The sequence below is a fragment of the Plectrocnemia conspersa genome, unplaced genomic scaffold (genome assembly GCF_051122295.1).
Source record: "Plectrocnemia conspersa isolate PC_06_02 unplaced genomic scaffold, ASM5112229v1 ptg000001l, whole genome shotgun sequence".
Taxonomy (NCBI): Eukaryota; Metazoa; Arthropoda; class Insecta; order Trichoptera; family Polycentropodidae; genus Plectrocnemia; species Plectrocnemia conspersa.
The window spans coordinates 28,436,348-28,454,972 of NW_028277165.1; the positions used below are offsets into that span (position 1 = coordinate 28,436,348).

Consider the following 18,625-nt stretch of genomic DNA (forward strand, 5'->3'; position numbering starts at 1 on the left):
TGTGGTCAATTAAAATAAATACAATTCTATTAAAATAAATGGTTTATTAAAATAAATATATGGCTATCGTACGTATATTTACAAGTAGGAACGATACTTAATCTATTTTGTTAATATGACAACCAATTAGTATTATATAAGAAAAATAAATTGAGACTATAGAAGAACATGTTAACTAAGGGATTTAAAATGATTATTTATTTACCATAATTCAAAAATACATCTTCAAATTGAGATCAATTTTAAATATATACTTAATTTAATAAATAAAATATCGCAAAGAACGAAAGATATTAAGAAGTCTTTAAAAAAAATCTAGAGGAGTGCAACAAGGAGAACTTTTGTCGCCAATACTTATACAATACAATATTGATGAAGATCTGAGATCTGATTTTAAACATGCTGCAACAGAACTCCATTTAAAAATGAATGCTATTAAAACTAAATACATAAGTATGAGAAAGTAATAGTAAAATGCATTTCTTATTGAATCTACAGTTAACATGTTCTTGACTTATTGAGACATATTGCACGTTATACGCAATAGTTACATAATTATAAAAATATACATACATGTTTTAAACGCTTGTATGTCTTAAAATAATTAGTTAAATAATACTTCCTAATGAGGTTAGAGTATCTAAAAAGTATTACAAAAAAATACACACAAAGACTAGAATTACATGTTAAATAATTCACACTTAAATAAATTATAATCAAAGTTAGTTTCGATATAAAATACACATTGTATATCACAACCGCTGTTACACCAACTCATGGATAGCATTTTATAAAAAAAGATTTGTAAGGTGCAATGGTACGCTATCGATCCTCGGAATCTTCTCTGTATGATCGTTGTGATTGTGCGTGTTGCGAATCTCTACCAACTGATCGTTGACAGTGATCATTGTCACCTTGCACTTAATGTCCGTGTAATAGTCGACGCACCGCCACGACACTTGATTTTTATATGTGGCGTATTTCGTGTGAATGTAATTAGAGCACACAAGCTGCCGGTTGTTCTTACGGCTCATGATGAAGCGATAGTCGGTAGAATAGTAGCCTAAAACATTTGTTAGTATCAGAGGGATATTGTACCAGATTCGATGAGAGACCGGAAAGAAATGCATTATTTAATATCTTTCAATAACTTGAAATAAATAATAAAATGATTTGATTTCTTTCCAGTAGTATTTTTTATACAATGTTATTAATTTATTTATCTTCGATTCATAAATATTGCTGTTTTTTTAATTGGCATGCAATATCCCTATACATGTTTGTACTTATAATCTTATTTTATATAATAAAGAAATTAATAACAACTCAAGCCAAAAACATAATATAACTACCCAAAAAACAATACACCCAAAATTTAACTCAAGTTTACAAAACAATCAAAGCGAGAGGTAGTCACTAAATACTGAAATATTAATAAAATAATATCAACATAAAAATATAGTGGAAAAATAAATAATAATTTTACAAATTCATTGATATGTTTGCAATACATTATACGTTATTTTCCATCTTAAGAATACACAGTTATAAAATGACTAGATACAGAAACCTATACACGCGAATCTTTTGAGATGGTTACAATGATTTTTAGTCGAATATATGAAATTGCCAATTTTAGACTTGAATTGAAATGCTTCTTTATATAAATAATTTAAAAATTATAGAATGTTTATATTTGTGGGTATTATTCGCATACGCTTTGGCACGCACGTCAAGTCACTGCATTCAAAGAATCCAATTAACTTACCATTGATTTATCAAAACATGATAATTAATATCAAAAAATATTTATTGATTTTAAAAAAACTTTCAATTCGTTTAATTTGATCATTGAAGTTAAACGCTAGTGTAAAAAAATATGGTTTGATTCAAAATATTTCACACAAGAGTTGAAACAAATGGAATTATAAGGATGCATGTAGAGACATGCCTTCCTTATGAGAATACTCCTATTCTTTGGACATATTGCCAGGAGAGAAGACAATTTAGAGTGGGTAGCTGTAGTCGGAAATATTGACGGATGTAGAAGAGAAAAATCCGATTAATTCAACTAAATAGAGGGACATTGAAGACTAGAAGTATTCCTAATTTAAAATATATGTTTTTATTGAACAGTAACAGGGGTAGCATGGATCTTTATTTAACCTAATACCCACAGTTTTCAACTATAAATTAAATTGATATAAGTCTCGCATTTTTCAGGTCAGAATTTATACTAAAAGGTAAGATTTATGTTGACACTTGGTCAGATTAAATTTTTTCGGCTGGCAATAATGACCATTTAATATCTATTCTGACTATGGTGCTAATAAAATTCTGACCATTTAATTTTACGCGTTTTTTTAACCAAGTTTGGCAATTTCATACTTTACAAACTATCACTAAACACTGTTAAGACTACGATTAGGGGTCCGTCTCTTCCATTTCGTACACACTGTTGTTGACGATTTTGTCTAGGCAGTGCTCGTGGTTGTGCAGGTGGTTGATGGCGTATATAGTCGAACCGAACGTCTCGGCCGTGGCCGGGCACCTGTTCAATGAGAAATATTGGACGCATCGCCACGACGTTTTCCCGTTGCTCGTCGAGTGTTTCGTGTATACGAAATTCATGTGCACCAATTGCTTGTGCCCCTTCCGGCTGTATATGTAGCGATAGCGCGTCGGCAACGCAGTCTCAGGTTGGGCGGCTACGTGCGGCGTCGCCCCTAAAGGACAACAAATAGCAATCGCCATTGAATTTTTTTAGAAACACAAATTAAATTTATTTCTCCACCACATTTTTTATATGTCATAAATGATTTTTTTTTAAATAAATAAACTATTGATTATCCAAAAAAAAACATTTAGTGTCAATATTGATTGCTATTATATATTTTTAACCATTGAAACTAAAACATCAGTGAGGAATGAAGAAGAGCTGTAGTGGCGTATAAATGCTTTGGTTTACTGATCCCTTCACATTTTCGAGTGGAAGATTAATGGAGTGACACAGCTGGATGCAAAGCACATCAGACACAATGAAGTCGTCTATAGTCTCCTCCAAAAGGATATAACAATATTTGGATAACCATAGTCCATTACAATGAAAATCTACAAATAAGTTAAGCAACAGATTTACAAATTAATTAACATATAAAGCGATCTATACATGCATACAAATTTATTATACATTAAATAAAATTTGGGAAGAAGGTAGTGTCGGGATTAAGACAAATATGAAGCAAATAAATAACAATTAATTATAAAAATGCAAAAGTTTATTGTAAAAATATTGCAATCGTTATTCAATAAAAAAAAGATTATAGTATGAAAATTGTTGCGTAACGACAGAAATGCAGCTTACAATAAAATCATATTTCACATTAAAAAAATGGCACGTTTCACATACAGTTCTTGTTATACAAATAATACAATTAGCAGATTGGGAATCAAAAAAATCTAAAAATTCACACGAAAAATTTCAGTAATGTGATTTGTTTTATTAAAAAATACCTTATCATCGTAAAATACTTTGATATCACACTATATTACTTTTATATCAAAACCGATTCTTTTAACAAGAAATTAAATTATATAAAAAAACTCACGCACACTCAAAATCACATATGAACACTGACTAAATCAACTCAATTTTGACTTTGCAAAACCAATGAGATCATTTCGTAATAAGAAAATTAATACTAAATTTTTTGGCACTAATTTTAACATATGAAAATCAATGCGAATAAATACAAAAATATGACAATGAAAAGAATGGCAACTTAAAAGTTTGTAAGATAATTCAATATATACATACATATATATGTATATGAAAACACACACAGATGAGTATTAAGTTTATGAATAAATAAGATTAAATAAATAATATTTACAAAAAAAAAGAAAATAAACAGTGAGTATATTATTATTACTATGAAAAAATCACTCTTAAATTATATATAAATTAAAATCATGACTAAATCGATTTTATTAAGCATATTGTTATCGATGTAATATGCAGAGTATTTTTTAGACTATCGACACTCAATTATGCAATTATCGAGAAGCTGCGTTATCTAAAATTTAATTGCATTTTTTAAATGCAATAATCCGGTGATTTTTTATAACATTGGTAACGAGTGAGTCTTATATAAAAATTTTGGCATAAACGAATTTAATTCAGTTGTTACGATTATTTCTCTCAGTAATCCTTAAAAAAATGCATTTATCATAAGTCTATGAGTATAAAAAAGTACAAAATAAGTACAATGAATATAGACCATGCCACATTAAGGTCTATAATGTTAAACAGTTTGACCGATAAATACTTACACATTATTTTAATCGGAGACAATTTAATTGTCATTTTAGTTTTCTTTATTATATAATCAATATCATTACGAAAATAGTTATTGTATACGAATACATTTATCATTTATCTTGTAAAAAGTACAAAAATATATTTTATTGTCCTAGAAGGCAGCGACTTTGCAATAATACAATTATTCGTTCGATTCGATATATGCAAAAATATAAAAAAATATCGTATATATGTATATAATATAATGCATTTGTCCAATTCTGGTACACTGGACATCACTGATATAAGATATATATTATTTAAAATCGTTATACTTTTGTCCACTTAAAAATATGATGATAATTGAGAAGCGATAAGTTAGATTAGTTGAGTCAAGATTAATAACATAATACCATAATATATTTAAGATTGCCGGAAAGAAAAAAATACACATTTTTAATTAATTAAACTGTTCTGTGGAACAAATTATAAACAACATCTGTAAAGAATTAGTTATCAAACCAAATTTTATTAACCCTTTGGACGCGTTAATCAAAAATAAATATAAAATTTTTTTTTTTTAAAAATTTAAATTTTACTTTGGTTTTGTGTTTAAATGTTCTGATTTTTTTATTTTTATTTATTTAAAATGATATTTTATGTTTATTCACAAAAAAAAGTTTTTTCTTAAAAACATTTTTTTTTACTGATTTTTGCGTAAAGAGATAAAAAAATCAATTGAGCGACTGTAGTCGACTATCGCGTCCAAAGGGTTAATCAATCATTTTAACCCTTTCGTTACCGAACCTTTTGAGATTACTATCTAAAAATGAATATATTACATAATTAAAATAACATATGTTCAGAAAAAATTATAATTGTCAATCTTGCCAAAGTAGCAAAAGTCAATATGTTGAATTTCGGCAATCAAAGGGTTAAGCTAATTGAGTAGTTTCTGTACAAATTGTCATTGTATTCGTTTTAATATATGTAATAGATGGGTATGAAAACTATTTTTCTTACAATAATGTTGTCTACACATTTGTTAAAAAGAAAAGAAGATAATGCAATGTCTACTATTACATATCTTAATAAACATTAATTCAATTAGATTAAGACTGCAATTGAAAATATAAAATCATAAGCCGTTGAAGACTTTATATTCCAATAAAAGCTAATAATACTAATAAATGCTTAGTTTTGTATGTAAATATTATCAGTTCCCTCAATCTGTGACTTGAATAAATTTTTAACAATATAACATTGCGTTTCTTAAAAAAAAGACAAAACAATTAATTGAAAGTCAGTGTTTAAAGTAACATACATAGCTACTTATGACTTTAATATAAAAAATACTATAATAGTAGCTTTGATGATGTACAATAAAACCAATCAAACAGTACTGCACTTAATCACTTCTCAAAGATCACCTCAATACGTTTTACTTGTTTTGTTCGTTTCAATCAATAATCGTACCTAATTGACCAAATTTTTGCGCGTCACGCGTTATACATAATACAAAATACGACTAATTGAGCATCTCGTAGTAAATCTTCATTCAGATGGTGTCGTCTGCGAATGCGGTCGTGTCGAATGAGGCAAGATGCCGCTCGAAGCAGACCAGCTTGCACAACGGCACACAGCACTGCTCGCACATGAACCTGGTGTCGCGTCTCCGGCCGGCCCTCCAGCAGTAACGGCACGACTTTTGTGGATACTTCTTCTTGCCATATTCCTTTTGCGGTATCGGGATAATCCTGTGCTTCAAGTAAGGCTGAAGCCTTTTGTTGTCGCCGCCCGCTTGGGGCGACATGGGCCACGGGGCCGAATGATGGCGAGATGGCGATTCAGGATTTGTAATATTAACACCATCTGAAACCATGCGAGGCATTTTCAATTGTGCTTATATACTCAACACAAACAATAAACACTTATATATTATACAAAAAATAATACGCTGTAAAATGAGGCTACTTTGGATATCGGGGCCATCATTATCCGTATGAATATTCTAGTCATATACTATGCAAAATTTTATACGAAAGCCCCGTGACCAAAGTTGTCCCACAATACAGTATAAAAAAATATTCAACAAAAATTAACCTACAAGATGTATATAATAATAAAAAAATACCCATAAATAATATTTAATTAAAAAAAAACAATATTTAACACTATTAATATAAAACTACATTTTTTTATAACCCCTTGTATTAACCCTTTCACCGCGACTGATATTTTTGCGTGCCATTTTGAAATTTGTTAATATGCGGAGGGGCACTTATTCAAGCCATATTTTTAAAAATATTATGGTTCAATAAATTCAAATGATTCACAGCTTCAAATTATACTAAATAGCCATATTATTAGGCTCAAAAGTTTATAGCACCTTTAGGTGCTCAATAAGTACTGTCGATTTTCTTACTGACTTCTATAAAAGCCATCCGCAGTGAAATTGTTAAAGCTAATGCCAAGTGTTGAAGTGTGCGATAGTTAAATTAACCACAAATTATTAAACAATGATACTATATTTTAAAACCTAACCTAATTAAGTTTAAATATATTTATAGTTGCTATTTATGATTAAAGATTTAAATTCAATACATATTATACTGATGAATTTTTTTTGTTTGATATTTCTATGGCAAAACCGATGAAAATAGCTTACATTACATCTGAAAAATTTCGATAAGGAATATATTTCCTCTAATGACAAAATAAATAATATTTATGATTGAAGATAGATAGATAGAAATTCAAATCAAATATAATACTGTTGGTTTTTTTCTCTGATAATAACTACAAAATTCCGATAACGAATATATTTCCACTAATGGCCAAATAACAAAAATAAACAGTTCGGTGATTTTTCCGGATACAATTTTCTTGTACAGATTTATGCGGACAGAAACTTTCCAGATACTGATTATTCCAGACAAAAAAATATTTTTAATATTATAATAAAAAAAATATTATGGTAAATATTTGTATTGTTGAATTTTTAATTACGAAGTTCAATAAATCAATATTTTTACTTTGTGAAAAAACTCAAAAAAAACACAATCTCCAGCTTGTCTTGATTATTTTTTTCCATTATCTAAATTCGTTCAAAAGGATCTTTATAAAACAAAATAGTAGTGATATGTAATCAAATTAATCTTTTGCCTAACTTCAAACATCTTTTTTCTATTATCTTACCTAAATGGCCTATTTCTATTACTACATAGTTTTACTTTACTTTTATGAAATTATTTTTTTATTATTTTTATCACAAATAAAATATCACAAGTTTAACAATAAGCAATATATAGAATTATAAAATGAATAGTTTCATCGCATTATGATGCATTTCAATATATCAATGGAAATGTGAAATTATTATATTATGAGGCAATTTAAGCTAAGCCAGTATCAAAATTACAGTATTAAGTTCTTAAAACTTATGTTTAACTTGAAAAAATAAAATAATTCGTTTTAAATGCAGAAACCCATTCTTTTTTTCAACGGCAAAAATGCTTTTTATGATATGTCCAATTATAAATAGACGAGTGGTTCAGTTGATGAACCCGACAATCCCTTTAGCTATCGAGTAATATTCGTATCAATATAATTCCTACTTTGTACTAATTACTCCGCATATATAATTTCGCACAATTCTTTCCCAGATTGATTTTCAGAACACATTCTCGTAACAATGGTTCATAATTTTGTAACAAATGGCCTAAATTCTAATAAAATCTGTTTCCAGTTGATTTGGGCGTGACCACATAAAGACAAATTCTGTTTAACTATGAATCTTTAAGTGATTAGTTCTTAAAACTTATGATATTTAACTTAAAATAATGAAAAAATAATTTCATAAAAAATAAATAGCGTGAAAGTAACGTAAAATTATGTAGTAATAAAAATAGCCCATTTAGGCCCGACAAAAATTGTTTGAAGTTATGCAGGGATTAATTTTATTATATGTCTTATGACAATCCTTTCGAACGGATTTAAACAAAAATGCCACTTTCAATAATGGGAAAGGGTAATTAATACACGCTCAATGTCGTCATCCGCATATTCAATACATACAAATTTGGGCGCATATTTGCGAGTGATTTTGTTGATGAATGCACAAATCAGAGGATAAAAGTTTAGCACACATTGAACGTGTACACAGCAATTTTTATTTGTTGATCAAATACGAAATTTGCCATTTATTTTCATTAAGGCCGCTGCCAAAAAGTCCTAATCAATCTTTATTTACAATTTAATTGTCCGTTTTTATAGATGTCAACTAGTAAAAAATGTTATCACCTTTAATATTTTTTTAATATATTATTAAAAATATTTTTTTGTCCGAAATAATCAGTGTCCGGAATTATCCTGTCCAAAAAATCCGAGCCCCAAATAAACGACTTTACTATTTGGTTTTAATTATTTTATTAAAATTATATCTATACAATATTTCCAATGTTTTAAGTCTCGCGGTATTTTATCTACTAAATTTAGTATTTGGTGCAGTAATATAGACAAAAACTTAACATTAGGTGGTATCATAAAGAGAAACATAGGCACTTATTTTTATAGGATCTATAGTTTTTGTTAAAATAAGTTGTGATTAATTGTGTCAAAAAATATAATTAAGAATAAACGTTTTAAATACTGATTTTTTTATAATTCCCAAGCTATAAGTTTGTGGTAATTAATAATGCCTTGTTTATATTATTAATACATTTACAAATAAAAAATATTGGAAATTTAATGAAAATTAAATCACTATTACTTTATTTTTTTAAATCAATGAAAATCTCCTAGTCTAATAGTTAGTTTTAATTAAATATATTAAAAAAAAATGTGAATTTGAGCAACTTCAAATAAATAAAAATATTTTTACTTTTGTATATGAAATAGTTTTCAAGTAATAGAAATAAAATGTTTCAGTGTAAGACATTGTGAAAGTATTTTCAAATACAATATATTTTTTAAAACAAATTTTTACAGCATAACTGAATATTTATTATATATTACATTAAAATTTACTCAGTTTTCTTTACCATTTGTCAGAAAAAATGTGGTAGTGAAAATAAAGATAAAAACAAATTTATTTAAAAAAAATAAAAACTGATGGAACATAAAACTAAGATTTTCTTATATCTAAACTCCAAATTTTAGAGCAATTGTAGACTTATAACTAGTTCTTTGTGTACAAAATACGTTTTTTCGCATTAATTGTTCATACGGTCGACCATTTTTTATTTATTCCTAAATGAATATAATAATAAAAAAAAAACATAAAAACATCTTCATCGATAAACACTCAAATTGAAATTGAAAATGCCTTACATATTTGTTCCATCTGGTAAACTAATCTAATATTATAACAACTAATTTGCTAAAAATAATACATGCGTAACAACATGAAACTTAAAAAGAAAGTGCAGAGTTAGCAGCTAGAGACAAAGAGTGTTCAAAGTGACATTCGCTATCAATCAAAAGCTAAGACTGACCTTGTTCGTTGTTTGGCAGTGTCGATAGATCTTCAACTCCGTTATCCATCGATGCGTCGTTTGTCAGATCGTTGATTCTGGGCGTCGGTTCGTCTAACGCACAGTCGCTCTCCGCCTCCTCGCTTTCTCTCTTGACATCGCATTCGACGTTTGAATGCGATTCTGCAGTTCCGTTCGATTTGACTTCCTGATGATTGGATATATTAGCAGAGTCGTCGAAGTACTTATCAGGTAACTGGTTCTGAACAATCGGTTCGCTCGTCAACAGTTCACTTCTGTACTTATTGCTAAACTTGTTCGGCAGCAGGGTTTTGTGCGAGTTCACTATTTTATGCCTATTGAGTATTTGCTTCTCCCTCAGTTTTGTGCGCTTCTCCGGTTGAATACAATTTTCGCTGTCGTAAGTCTTGGACATGAGGCTGTCGCATTTGCGTTTGAAAGACGCGAATTTGCTCAATTGATTCAACAGCTCCAGCTGTTGTTCGTCGTTCTGGTACACAACTTTATCTGGCACTCTGTCTTTGTTATTGGCATTGAATATAAAATTGCTCGGTTTTTGTGTAAAATCGTTGGATATTTCGTTATTATTTTCTTGATTGTTGTTCTAAAATGTGTAGTAAAGAATAATAAACATTTATGGATTGTATCATATTTTTTTTATGGAATGATCTATACCAGTTTATTGGTGAGTCCCTTAATTTCTAATGTTTCGGCAGTGCTGATTAAATTGGTGAGATCTTCTTGTTTAACACTTACTTCACCGTTGTACATAAATTGTAATAAGTCTTTCATGGCATTGTATGATATGTCTTTTAAAACGACTGTAACAAATAAAATAGTTATTAGTAAATATATTAAATGTTGAACATTGACAAAAATAATTTCTTTGAACTGGAACTGAACCAAAAACCGTTATTTTTGTTGGAACGAAAACCAGAGCTGAACCGAAACAAAAGATTGATTTATTTCCGTTCGGTACATGTTCCGAATTTCAGTTGTGAATTTCATCTCTTAACATTTAAATATGTTAATATTTAAAGACCAGTTTTGGTTTGTCTAACTAGATGGAATAGCACATATAAGGCTTTGTCAAACAGAGAGCGAAGTGAAGGCTGGGCGAAAGCGAACCGAAGCGTGAGCAATGCGAAGACGTCACACTAGACGCATGGGCATAGCGAAGCGAAGGCGTGACGATATTTTATTTTTGACTGTTTTATTATTAAAAGATAAGAAAAATGGCAAAGGATTTGGGTACACGACATAAATAAAACCCGGGAAGACTATGGAGAGTATCATAGGCTCCATAATTGAAACTTATGAAGACTGATTTTACACTTATTTTCGTATGTCTAACGAATAGTTTGTAAACTATTACAACCGGCACGCTTCGCCTTCGCTGCGCGTCTCGCGTTCGCTGTCTGTCTGTCCTCTTCCATACAAAGTCATAAAATACTACTATTGCGCTCACGCTTCGCTTCGCTTTCGCGTTTCGCTTCGCCATGGGTTTGTCAAGGCGTTAGGTTCTCCGCGAAAACGCCTCGCGTTCGCTCTCTGTTTGGCAAGGCCTTTAATATGTTAAAAACTTTATTAAAATGTAGACAATCAGTACAACAAAATTAAGTTAATCCATAACATAATAAAACGGAAAAAATCTTTGCAGATATTTTATATAATAAATTATCTAATAGGGAAACATCGTTATAGTCGAAAGTGATAGAATACTAGAAGCAGTTTATTTGGATCCGCGTTATTAAATATTATTTTCGACACGTCACGAAGTACAAGCTGTGCAACATTTGAAACAAATTACAATTTTTAGAGAAATCCATTTCAATCACAAATGAACAAGCACAATCATCTAGTGAAATGTCCAATGAAAAGGTGAGACGATTTAGAGGATTTTTTTAATAAGTAAAGAATTGGCAATAGAGCTAAATTCTCTATTTCTACAGATGTGGACATTTAAACTCATAATGAATAACTTCATCATGTACAAAGATAAGACAAAAAAAAACATATTTTGGAATTTTGTGACGAAAATAAAAATACATATCCTCATTTATACAAAATTGCAATGGTACTTTTAAGTGCTCCGGCAACACAACTTAGCGTTGAAAGGGCTTTATATAGTATATTATTGTATCAATTCATGTTTTATGCTTATTACAAAAGTAATAAAATGCTCAAAATTATGTTAGAAAATAAATTTTTAATATAAATAAACATTCAAAATTTTATAAAAATTAATTACTAGAGCTGAATCGAAAACCGAGAAAAAAGTTATTTTTTCCGGAAGGAAAACAGGAACTGAACTGATATTTATTTTTTAATTGAACTGAAACGAAAACCGAAATGAAAAAATAACGATTCAAAGTCGTTATGTTTAGCTTTAAAAAATAATTAAATAAAACAATAACGTAGGATTCGTGAAAAGGAAATGATTCTGTGAGCAAATCTTCCAACATCCATCAAGAGCAATGTCGAAAATTCAACCCACCAGCAGTATGATGCTTTATACCAAAGCTTTATATGACGTAAAATCTGAAAGTGCAAGGAGGTGTTTACAAGGGATGCATTCTCTTCCCCTGATTTTTATAATTTTTATGGCAAAAGCATAAAAACATTGACACCGGACAATTAGAAAGGCGAAATGTTAATTGGACAAAATAAAATCCTTTCGGTGAGCCTCATCGGTATTGTGTTAAGGTATAAATGATACAAATTGCATAGAATAGAAGCTGAGAATAATTTGTTGGGCCTGCAGATAAATTTAAATACCAAATTGATGAGTATCGACCGCTAACTAAATGCATCCGTATACTTCTGTAGAAGTATTATTTCGTTCATCTTAGGTCTTTGATTTCCGACAAAGTCGAATATGAAAAATAAATTAGAGTTGGTAAGGCAGATTGCGATGTCAAATTAGAAACAAATATAGAGAAACTGGACTGGTAAATTAAGCGTAGTGAAATCTTTAGTATTTCAATGGATCTGAAATTTATATATGAAATTTATTTAAATAGATTTAAGTAGACAATTTAAATGAGCAGTATATAAAATAATTGTTCCATAAAAGTAATTGTTTGTGCATTAAAGTTGGACATTTGGTCAGAACACTTTTCCAGAATGAATCCTTTTCAAAAAAAAAAAACCAGAAAATTTACCTTACATAAATGCACCAACAATTGGTTTCATGGAACAAAGTATTTATTTAAATGCACGTATCTCTTAAAATAATTTCCTGTTAAATCGCACCCTAAATTTAAAACTTTGCACTTGATACAACAAATAAACAGAACGTAACACTTGGCTGCTGATGGCAATGAAAGCAGTGATAATGATAGCTGTCACCAGGGCTGTGGAGTCATTAAAAAAAAACACGACTCCGATTCCGATATTTACCAATAACACGACTCCACTCCGACTCCGACTCAAAAAAGTTTAATTTTATCAGGTATTTTTGGTGTTCTTCTACACGTTTTATATTCATACACTATACACTTTCATCATTACGCAATTAAAATTTCATAAATTTCATAATTTAAAAAAATGCATTTTATATAAAAAATGTTCGGGATCGCTCATTTTTCACGACTCCGACTCCAACTCCGGCCAAAACACCACGACTCTAACTCCGACTCCACAGCCCTGGTTATCACATTGAGGTCCAATTAGAAAATCAGTGGCAAACGAATTCGCAAGTGCAAAATTCAGTTGAAGAAGAAGCGAATATTACATTTAAACCTGTTGTTACTAAAGAACAAAATAGAAGGAATGACTGAACGATCATGATGCAATTGATGATTTGGATGATGCAATTCTGTTGACAACTCAATATGAAATATGATGACCCTGGTAAGTTGCAACAAAATATAGTACAAACGATCAGCTTTCAAGAATTCCTTGTATGAGAATTTCAAGATTCGATAATGGCTTGAATATGCATGGCAAAATAAAGGGTGTTAGTTTCGAATTATAAAGAAGAACAAAAGTGGCTTATTTTCTCCCTGTGGTGCACATTCGTTAAATCAAGTAGGAGTCAGTGCCGCAAAAATTAATAAAGATGTGATAACATTTTTTGGATATGTAAAAAGCTTCTATTATTTTTTCTCTCACAGCCTTGCACGTTGGGAAGTGTTGATAAAATACATACAATTATGAAATACAAGGTGGAGTCATATAAACTAAGCAGTGCAACCAATTGTAAACATTATCCTGGAGTACTTGAAGTATTAGATATTCTCGGAGAGATGGCTCTAAATATAACAAAAACTCTTAAAAAATATTTCAGGTCTTACAAATATCTGTTAATGGCGGTGTTTTTTCACAAAATTTGGTGAGTATTCGATAATACTCACCTCGGTGTCGAAATCGTTCTTATTAAAGATTTAGTGCAAGAGATGCGGCATTTACGTCACTCTCAGGAAATAATTTTTAAGAGACAAACCAATATTTTAGGAGAACAAATATTTACAGCAAATAGAAGAAAAGTTATAGAAAGGAAGAACATTTCAGAATTTTTATATTTTTTCTTGATTTTATTATTAATGATTTGAAATACAGATTTGAAGCAGCAAATTAAATAAACGAATTGCTTTCACAAATTTTCAATATTCAAAATTTAGACGATAAGTAAATATCAACAAATGGAGCGGAGCAGCTTTGATCAATCTTTTTGACATATAATTGTCAGACGCTTAAATTTTCAAGAAAAATTTAGAGTATATTAATATAGTCCATACAAGATGTCAACGCTCATCATTGTTGTGTTGGAAATAAGAGTGCGTGTACGCATGCATGAATACATATACAGTTTTCAGCGAATTTGTTTACATTGATAGGAGAACGTTACCAATACTAAATCAGGGCTATTTTAAGGGTAGGGTGACCATACGTTGGAAACTGAATTAAAAATTATTGTCATGTTGTGTAATTTTGTAATCAATAAAACAATTTCTATAATATTCTATTGGTATTTTCTTTAATATTATATTAAACAGATATTATTGTTTTTGAGTTAAATATGTATATAAATAAACAAAATAAGTAAGAAAGTGATACTTTACATTTTCCTTAATAAATTAAATTAATTGAATATGTAATTTCACACGGTCACCCTATTATATTTCTCACCAACACTGTTGATGAGCGATCACATCTTGGACGGACTAAATATATGTATTACCCTATAATTATTTCCACAATTCCAGTCACTGTTTCGACGGCAATAAGATCTTTCAATAGATTAGGGAATTTGTTGAAATCGTGGCAGAAGAATTCAATGACACAAGAACAGCTCAATGACTAATGTACTGTTCTTACACTGTGCATTGAAAATTATATAGCCAAGAAATATTTAGTAAATATATGTATAAATAATTTGTAAATAAAAATATAGATAATAATTGTGTAAATAAAAATGTAAATAATTGTGTGAATAAAAATGTAAATAATAGTGTGAATAAAAATGCAAATAATTGTGTAAATAAAAATGTACATAATTATAGAATAATCTTGTAAATTGTAGTTAGCCATCTATTTTATGTAAATTTAATTGTTTATAAAAAAAATTCAAAAAATATATTTTGTTGCTTTAATATAAAGTAACAATTTAATAAATAAAAAAACTTTATATCATCATATAATCCTATTACTCCCAAATGTACATTGTAAAAAAATATTGATTGGGTGATTTTTTAATAGTGTTTTGTGTTTTATTAAAACAATGAAATAGTATTTATTTTAAAAAAATCGGCGTTTCCGTAAGAAAAGGGGGTCCAATAAATATGTTGACCTAGGGGTCCAATTCAGGATTTGGGGGCTACGCATGTCGTCAAGAAAACCGCCAGTACACATTGGGCACCTAAATGTACCATGAACCTTAGAATCTTGTAATATGGTTATTTTATATAATTTAAGGCTGAAAATAACTTTAATTTATTTAACTATAATATTTAAAGAATTTATGGCAAAAGTGTAAAATTGAGTGCAAAAAACCAGTCGCAGTAAAAGGGTTAAAATAGCTGTCGTACTTGCAACATGCACCTAAATAGTGGCTCTATCATGGTTTTTTTGAGTTAAACCCATTGAAACTCAATAATTAATTAAATATCAGTATGGTGATGCATGTCTGTCGCTACAGCAAGTGTACCAGTGGACTAGAAAGTAATGTAAGACTCTTTTCGACCAGGTTGAGCAAACCAAGTCTATCGTGATGAAAAATCGCCGAGTATAACAATGAATCAAATAGCTTTACACCTAAAAAAAAGTCATGGGTCAGTACACTATATTATATTTGACATACTGCAGTTCCACAAATTTAATTTAAATAACGAGGTATTGGTGTTAGCCAAGCTTTGCAATATGAGGCCACCGTTTTTTAGGAAGGGTTGTTACTGGAGATGAAAGCTGAGTTAGCGAGCAAAAAGTTGCACCATATCTCCTCACTAAACATTGTGAAAATTCCACACATGCGTAAAAAATATATTGACTCGTTCAGGATGAACGATGGTTGATATTGGAGCTTGAATATATAATTCTAAAAACTGATGAATACGACATCCATCGTTAGTCTTGCATCACCTTCAAAATAAGGTAAAAACATGAATTGAGCTATTCCACTTTTAGTTCTAATATCGTCAATTACAAATATAAATATTTTTAAACACTAACAGAAATTGCACATCATTGTTTATTTTTGGCATTCATAAAGTACTTTCAGACATTTATGATGTACATGTTTAAAAAATAAGATCTACAATTCTTTTTAGCTGTTTACTAACGTATACCTATTGGATGATGGCAGGGATTGGCGTGGAACATTCTTTGAAAGAACGGCGAGCATATCGATAGGACGAGACGATGCGCCTTCAGCAGCTGTCCTTCCATCGCCAGTGTAACGTCTGCAAATTCACCGCTGGCCAACAAGTGGGCACAGCCTGAGGTGAGGTTTCCTTGGAACTCGCGCCACGACAGCGAAAACTGTTGCTCCATTGTGACGGCTTTGTGTACTTAGTATTGTATATAAATATCTGAAAAAAAGACATCAAAAATTATGACACAATCTACAAATGTATCGAGTAATATACGAATCATATCCATCTTTCGATTGTTTTATAAGAATAAATTATTCAATAGAGATTGATACAGCAAAAACATAACCTGGAGAATAATATTTATATTATTAAATCCTAATTTAGTTATTAAATATAGATAATGATGACTTTTTATGAGCTTATATTGTAAAACTTAAGATTATTTTAACATAAAAGATTGTTTATATAGCGAAAAATTATGAAAATATGACTTTCAAAATAGCGACTTAATTCATATAAGAAACAACGCTTAAACGTTTAAATATGCTTATGGTTAATTAATAAAATGTAATTTTTAATGCCAAACCAATTGTATGTAAAAAAAAATAACAGCACCGCATTTTTTTTGCTTATGGCCAAAATAGTACAATGAAGAATAACAATAATAAACAATGAATTTTTAATACAATCAACTATAGTTTAAATTAAATGAATAAACTTTCACACATTTAAGTATAACCAATAGTAAAGAAAATGCATTGTTCAAAATGGCGGACCAAATTTATGTAAGAAAATTTTTGCAACGCTTATGTTGCTTATGGCCAAAACAATTTCAAAGAAGAATAACAATGGCAACAAATCTCACAAAAACAAACAAATTTATGATTTATTTTAAATTTAGAATGCGTCAAATCGGCCGACATACGTGACAAAACGTCATTCAATGAATTCGCTAGTAGGAACGCCGTGAGATAGGTCGCGGACGCCTTTGCTAATTTTAGAATGGCCGACGACGGTCACTCAATGGGTTGTTCGATTGATGGACGGATAGAAAATTATATTGTGGTTAAAGACGGGATTGATCGTACGTAATAAAGCCGGTTTATACCTCTAAGCGATTGTGGCATCACGGCAGGTGACAGCGCGTCGGGCCGCCGCCGCCGCAGTGTTGCTAGCTGTGAAAAAACGGGATGAGCAATTATTTTTCAACATTTAATTCGTTGTAACGAGATATATAAATAAAAAATTTAAATATTATAGATACTTGTCAATTATACGGGGCCACGCGAAAAAAACAGATTGTTATGAATATGTGTTCTGCTTTTACATGAATACGTTTTTGAATTTAAAACTTATTTTTTTAATACCGTGCGCGTGTTTATTCTTCAAATTTTAGATAAAAATCACAATAAACCGTTTATTAGTGTCATCAATAACACTGAATTTATTTTAAGTGACAACAAGTTCAATCTTGTTCAGCAGCACATATTTTATATTTTAATTTAAATTGCCTTAATGTAAATAATTTACTGATACATTCTAATTTAACCTAATAAAACTTCAAGGTATTATTTTAAGTTAAATTAGCACATAATGTATTAATTTATTTCTAAAACGCTCAATAAAAGCCCAATACTATTGGATGCACAAATTACAAGAGGGAAAGTGGTATTACTAGTTAAAATTACATTAATCGACATAATTACTTCATATTCTTTAATGTAACATTTTTTTACTTGGTTAACAACATATTTTGTAATATATGATATGTTGTTTAAAATATATTTTTGCAAATAAAAATTGATTTACCAAAAAGATATATCATACTGAACCGCTTAATCCTAGTGTATTACCTTAATTATTGTTAAAAATACAATTTTAAAAATATGAAAAATTTGAGATAAAAGTAAACTATGTTAATACATTTTAACCCTATGACTGCAACGATAAATAATGTTATTGAAAAAAGCAAAAAAATCTAAAAACGTTGTTGTTGCTACTGCGTGAGTGTGTCT

The 18,625-nt window shown here is 29.6% G+C and overlaps 1 protein-coding gene across 3 annotated transcripts; it reads right to left on the bottom strand.

Moving 5' to 3' along the window:
• Positions 1–29: 29 nt before the first annotated feature.
• Positions 30–17,777, bottom strand: LOC148239503 (uncharacterized). Of its 3 annotated transcripts, none has more exons than XM_088185716.1 (5): positions 17,719–17,777; positions 16,584–16,826; positions 10,471–10,616; positions 9,796–10,399; positions 30–1,063 (listed from the first exon to the last, which is right to left on the bottom strand). In XM_088185716.1, the coding sequence occupies exons 2-5, from the start codon at positions 16,786–16,788 to the stop codon at positions 789–791; spliced, it is 1,230 nt and encodes a 409-aa protein (XP_088041842.1). In that variant the 5' UTR covers positions 16,789–16,826; positions 17,719–17,777; the 3' UTR covers positions 30–788. The 3 variants fall into 3 exon arrangements, with proteins under 3 accessions (XP_088041842.1, XP_088041836.1, XP_088041829.1); XM_088185710.1 differs by having other exon boundaries at positions 30–2,726; XM_088185703.1 differs by lacking the exon at positions 30–1,063 and adding an exon at positions 3,261–6,172.
• Between the last annotated feature and the right edge of the window lie 848 nt (positions 17,778–18,625).

Bases quoted from the DNA above. Each gene is read 5' to 3' on its own strand.
- LOC148239503 (XM_088185703.1), bottom strand. From the start codon at position 16,788: ATGGAGCAACAGTTTTCGCTGTCGTGGCGCGAGTTCCAAGGAAACCTC. The intron at 10,400-10,470 runs GTATAGATCATT...TACACATTTTAG, and splicing joins AGGGACTCACCAATAAACTG to AACAACAATCAAGAAAATAA. The intron at 6,173-9,795 runs GTCAGTCTTAGC...GCATGGTTTCAG, and splicing joins ACTGCCAAACAACGAACAAG to ATGGTGTTAATATTACAAAT.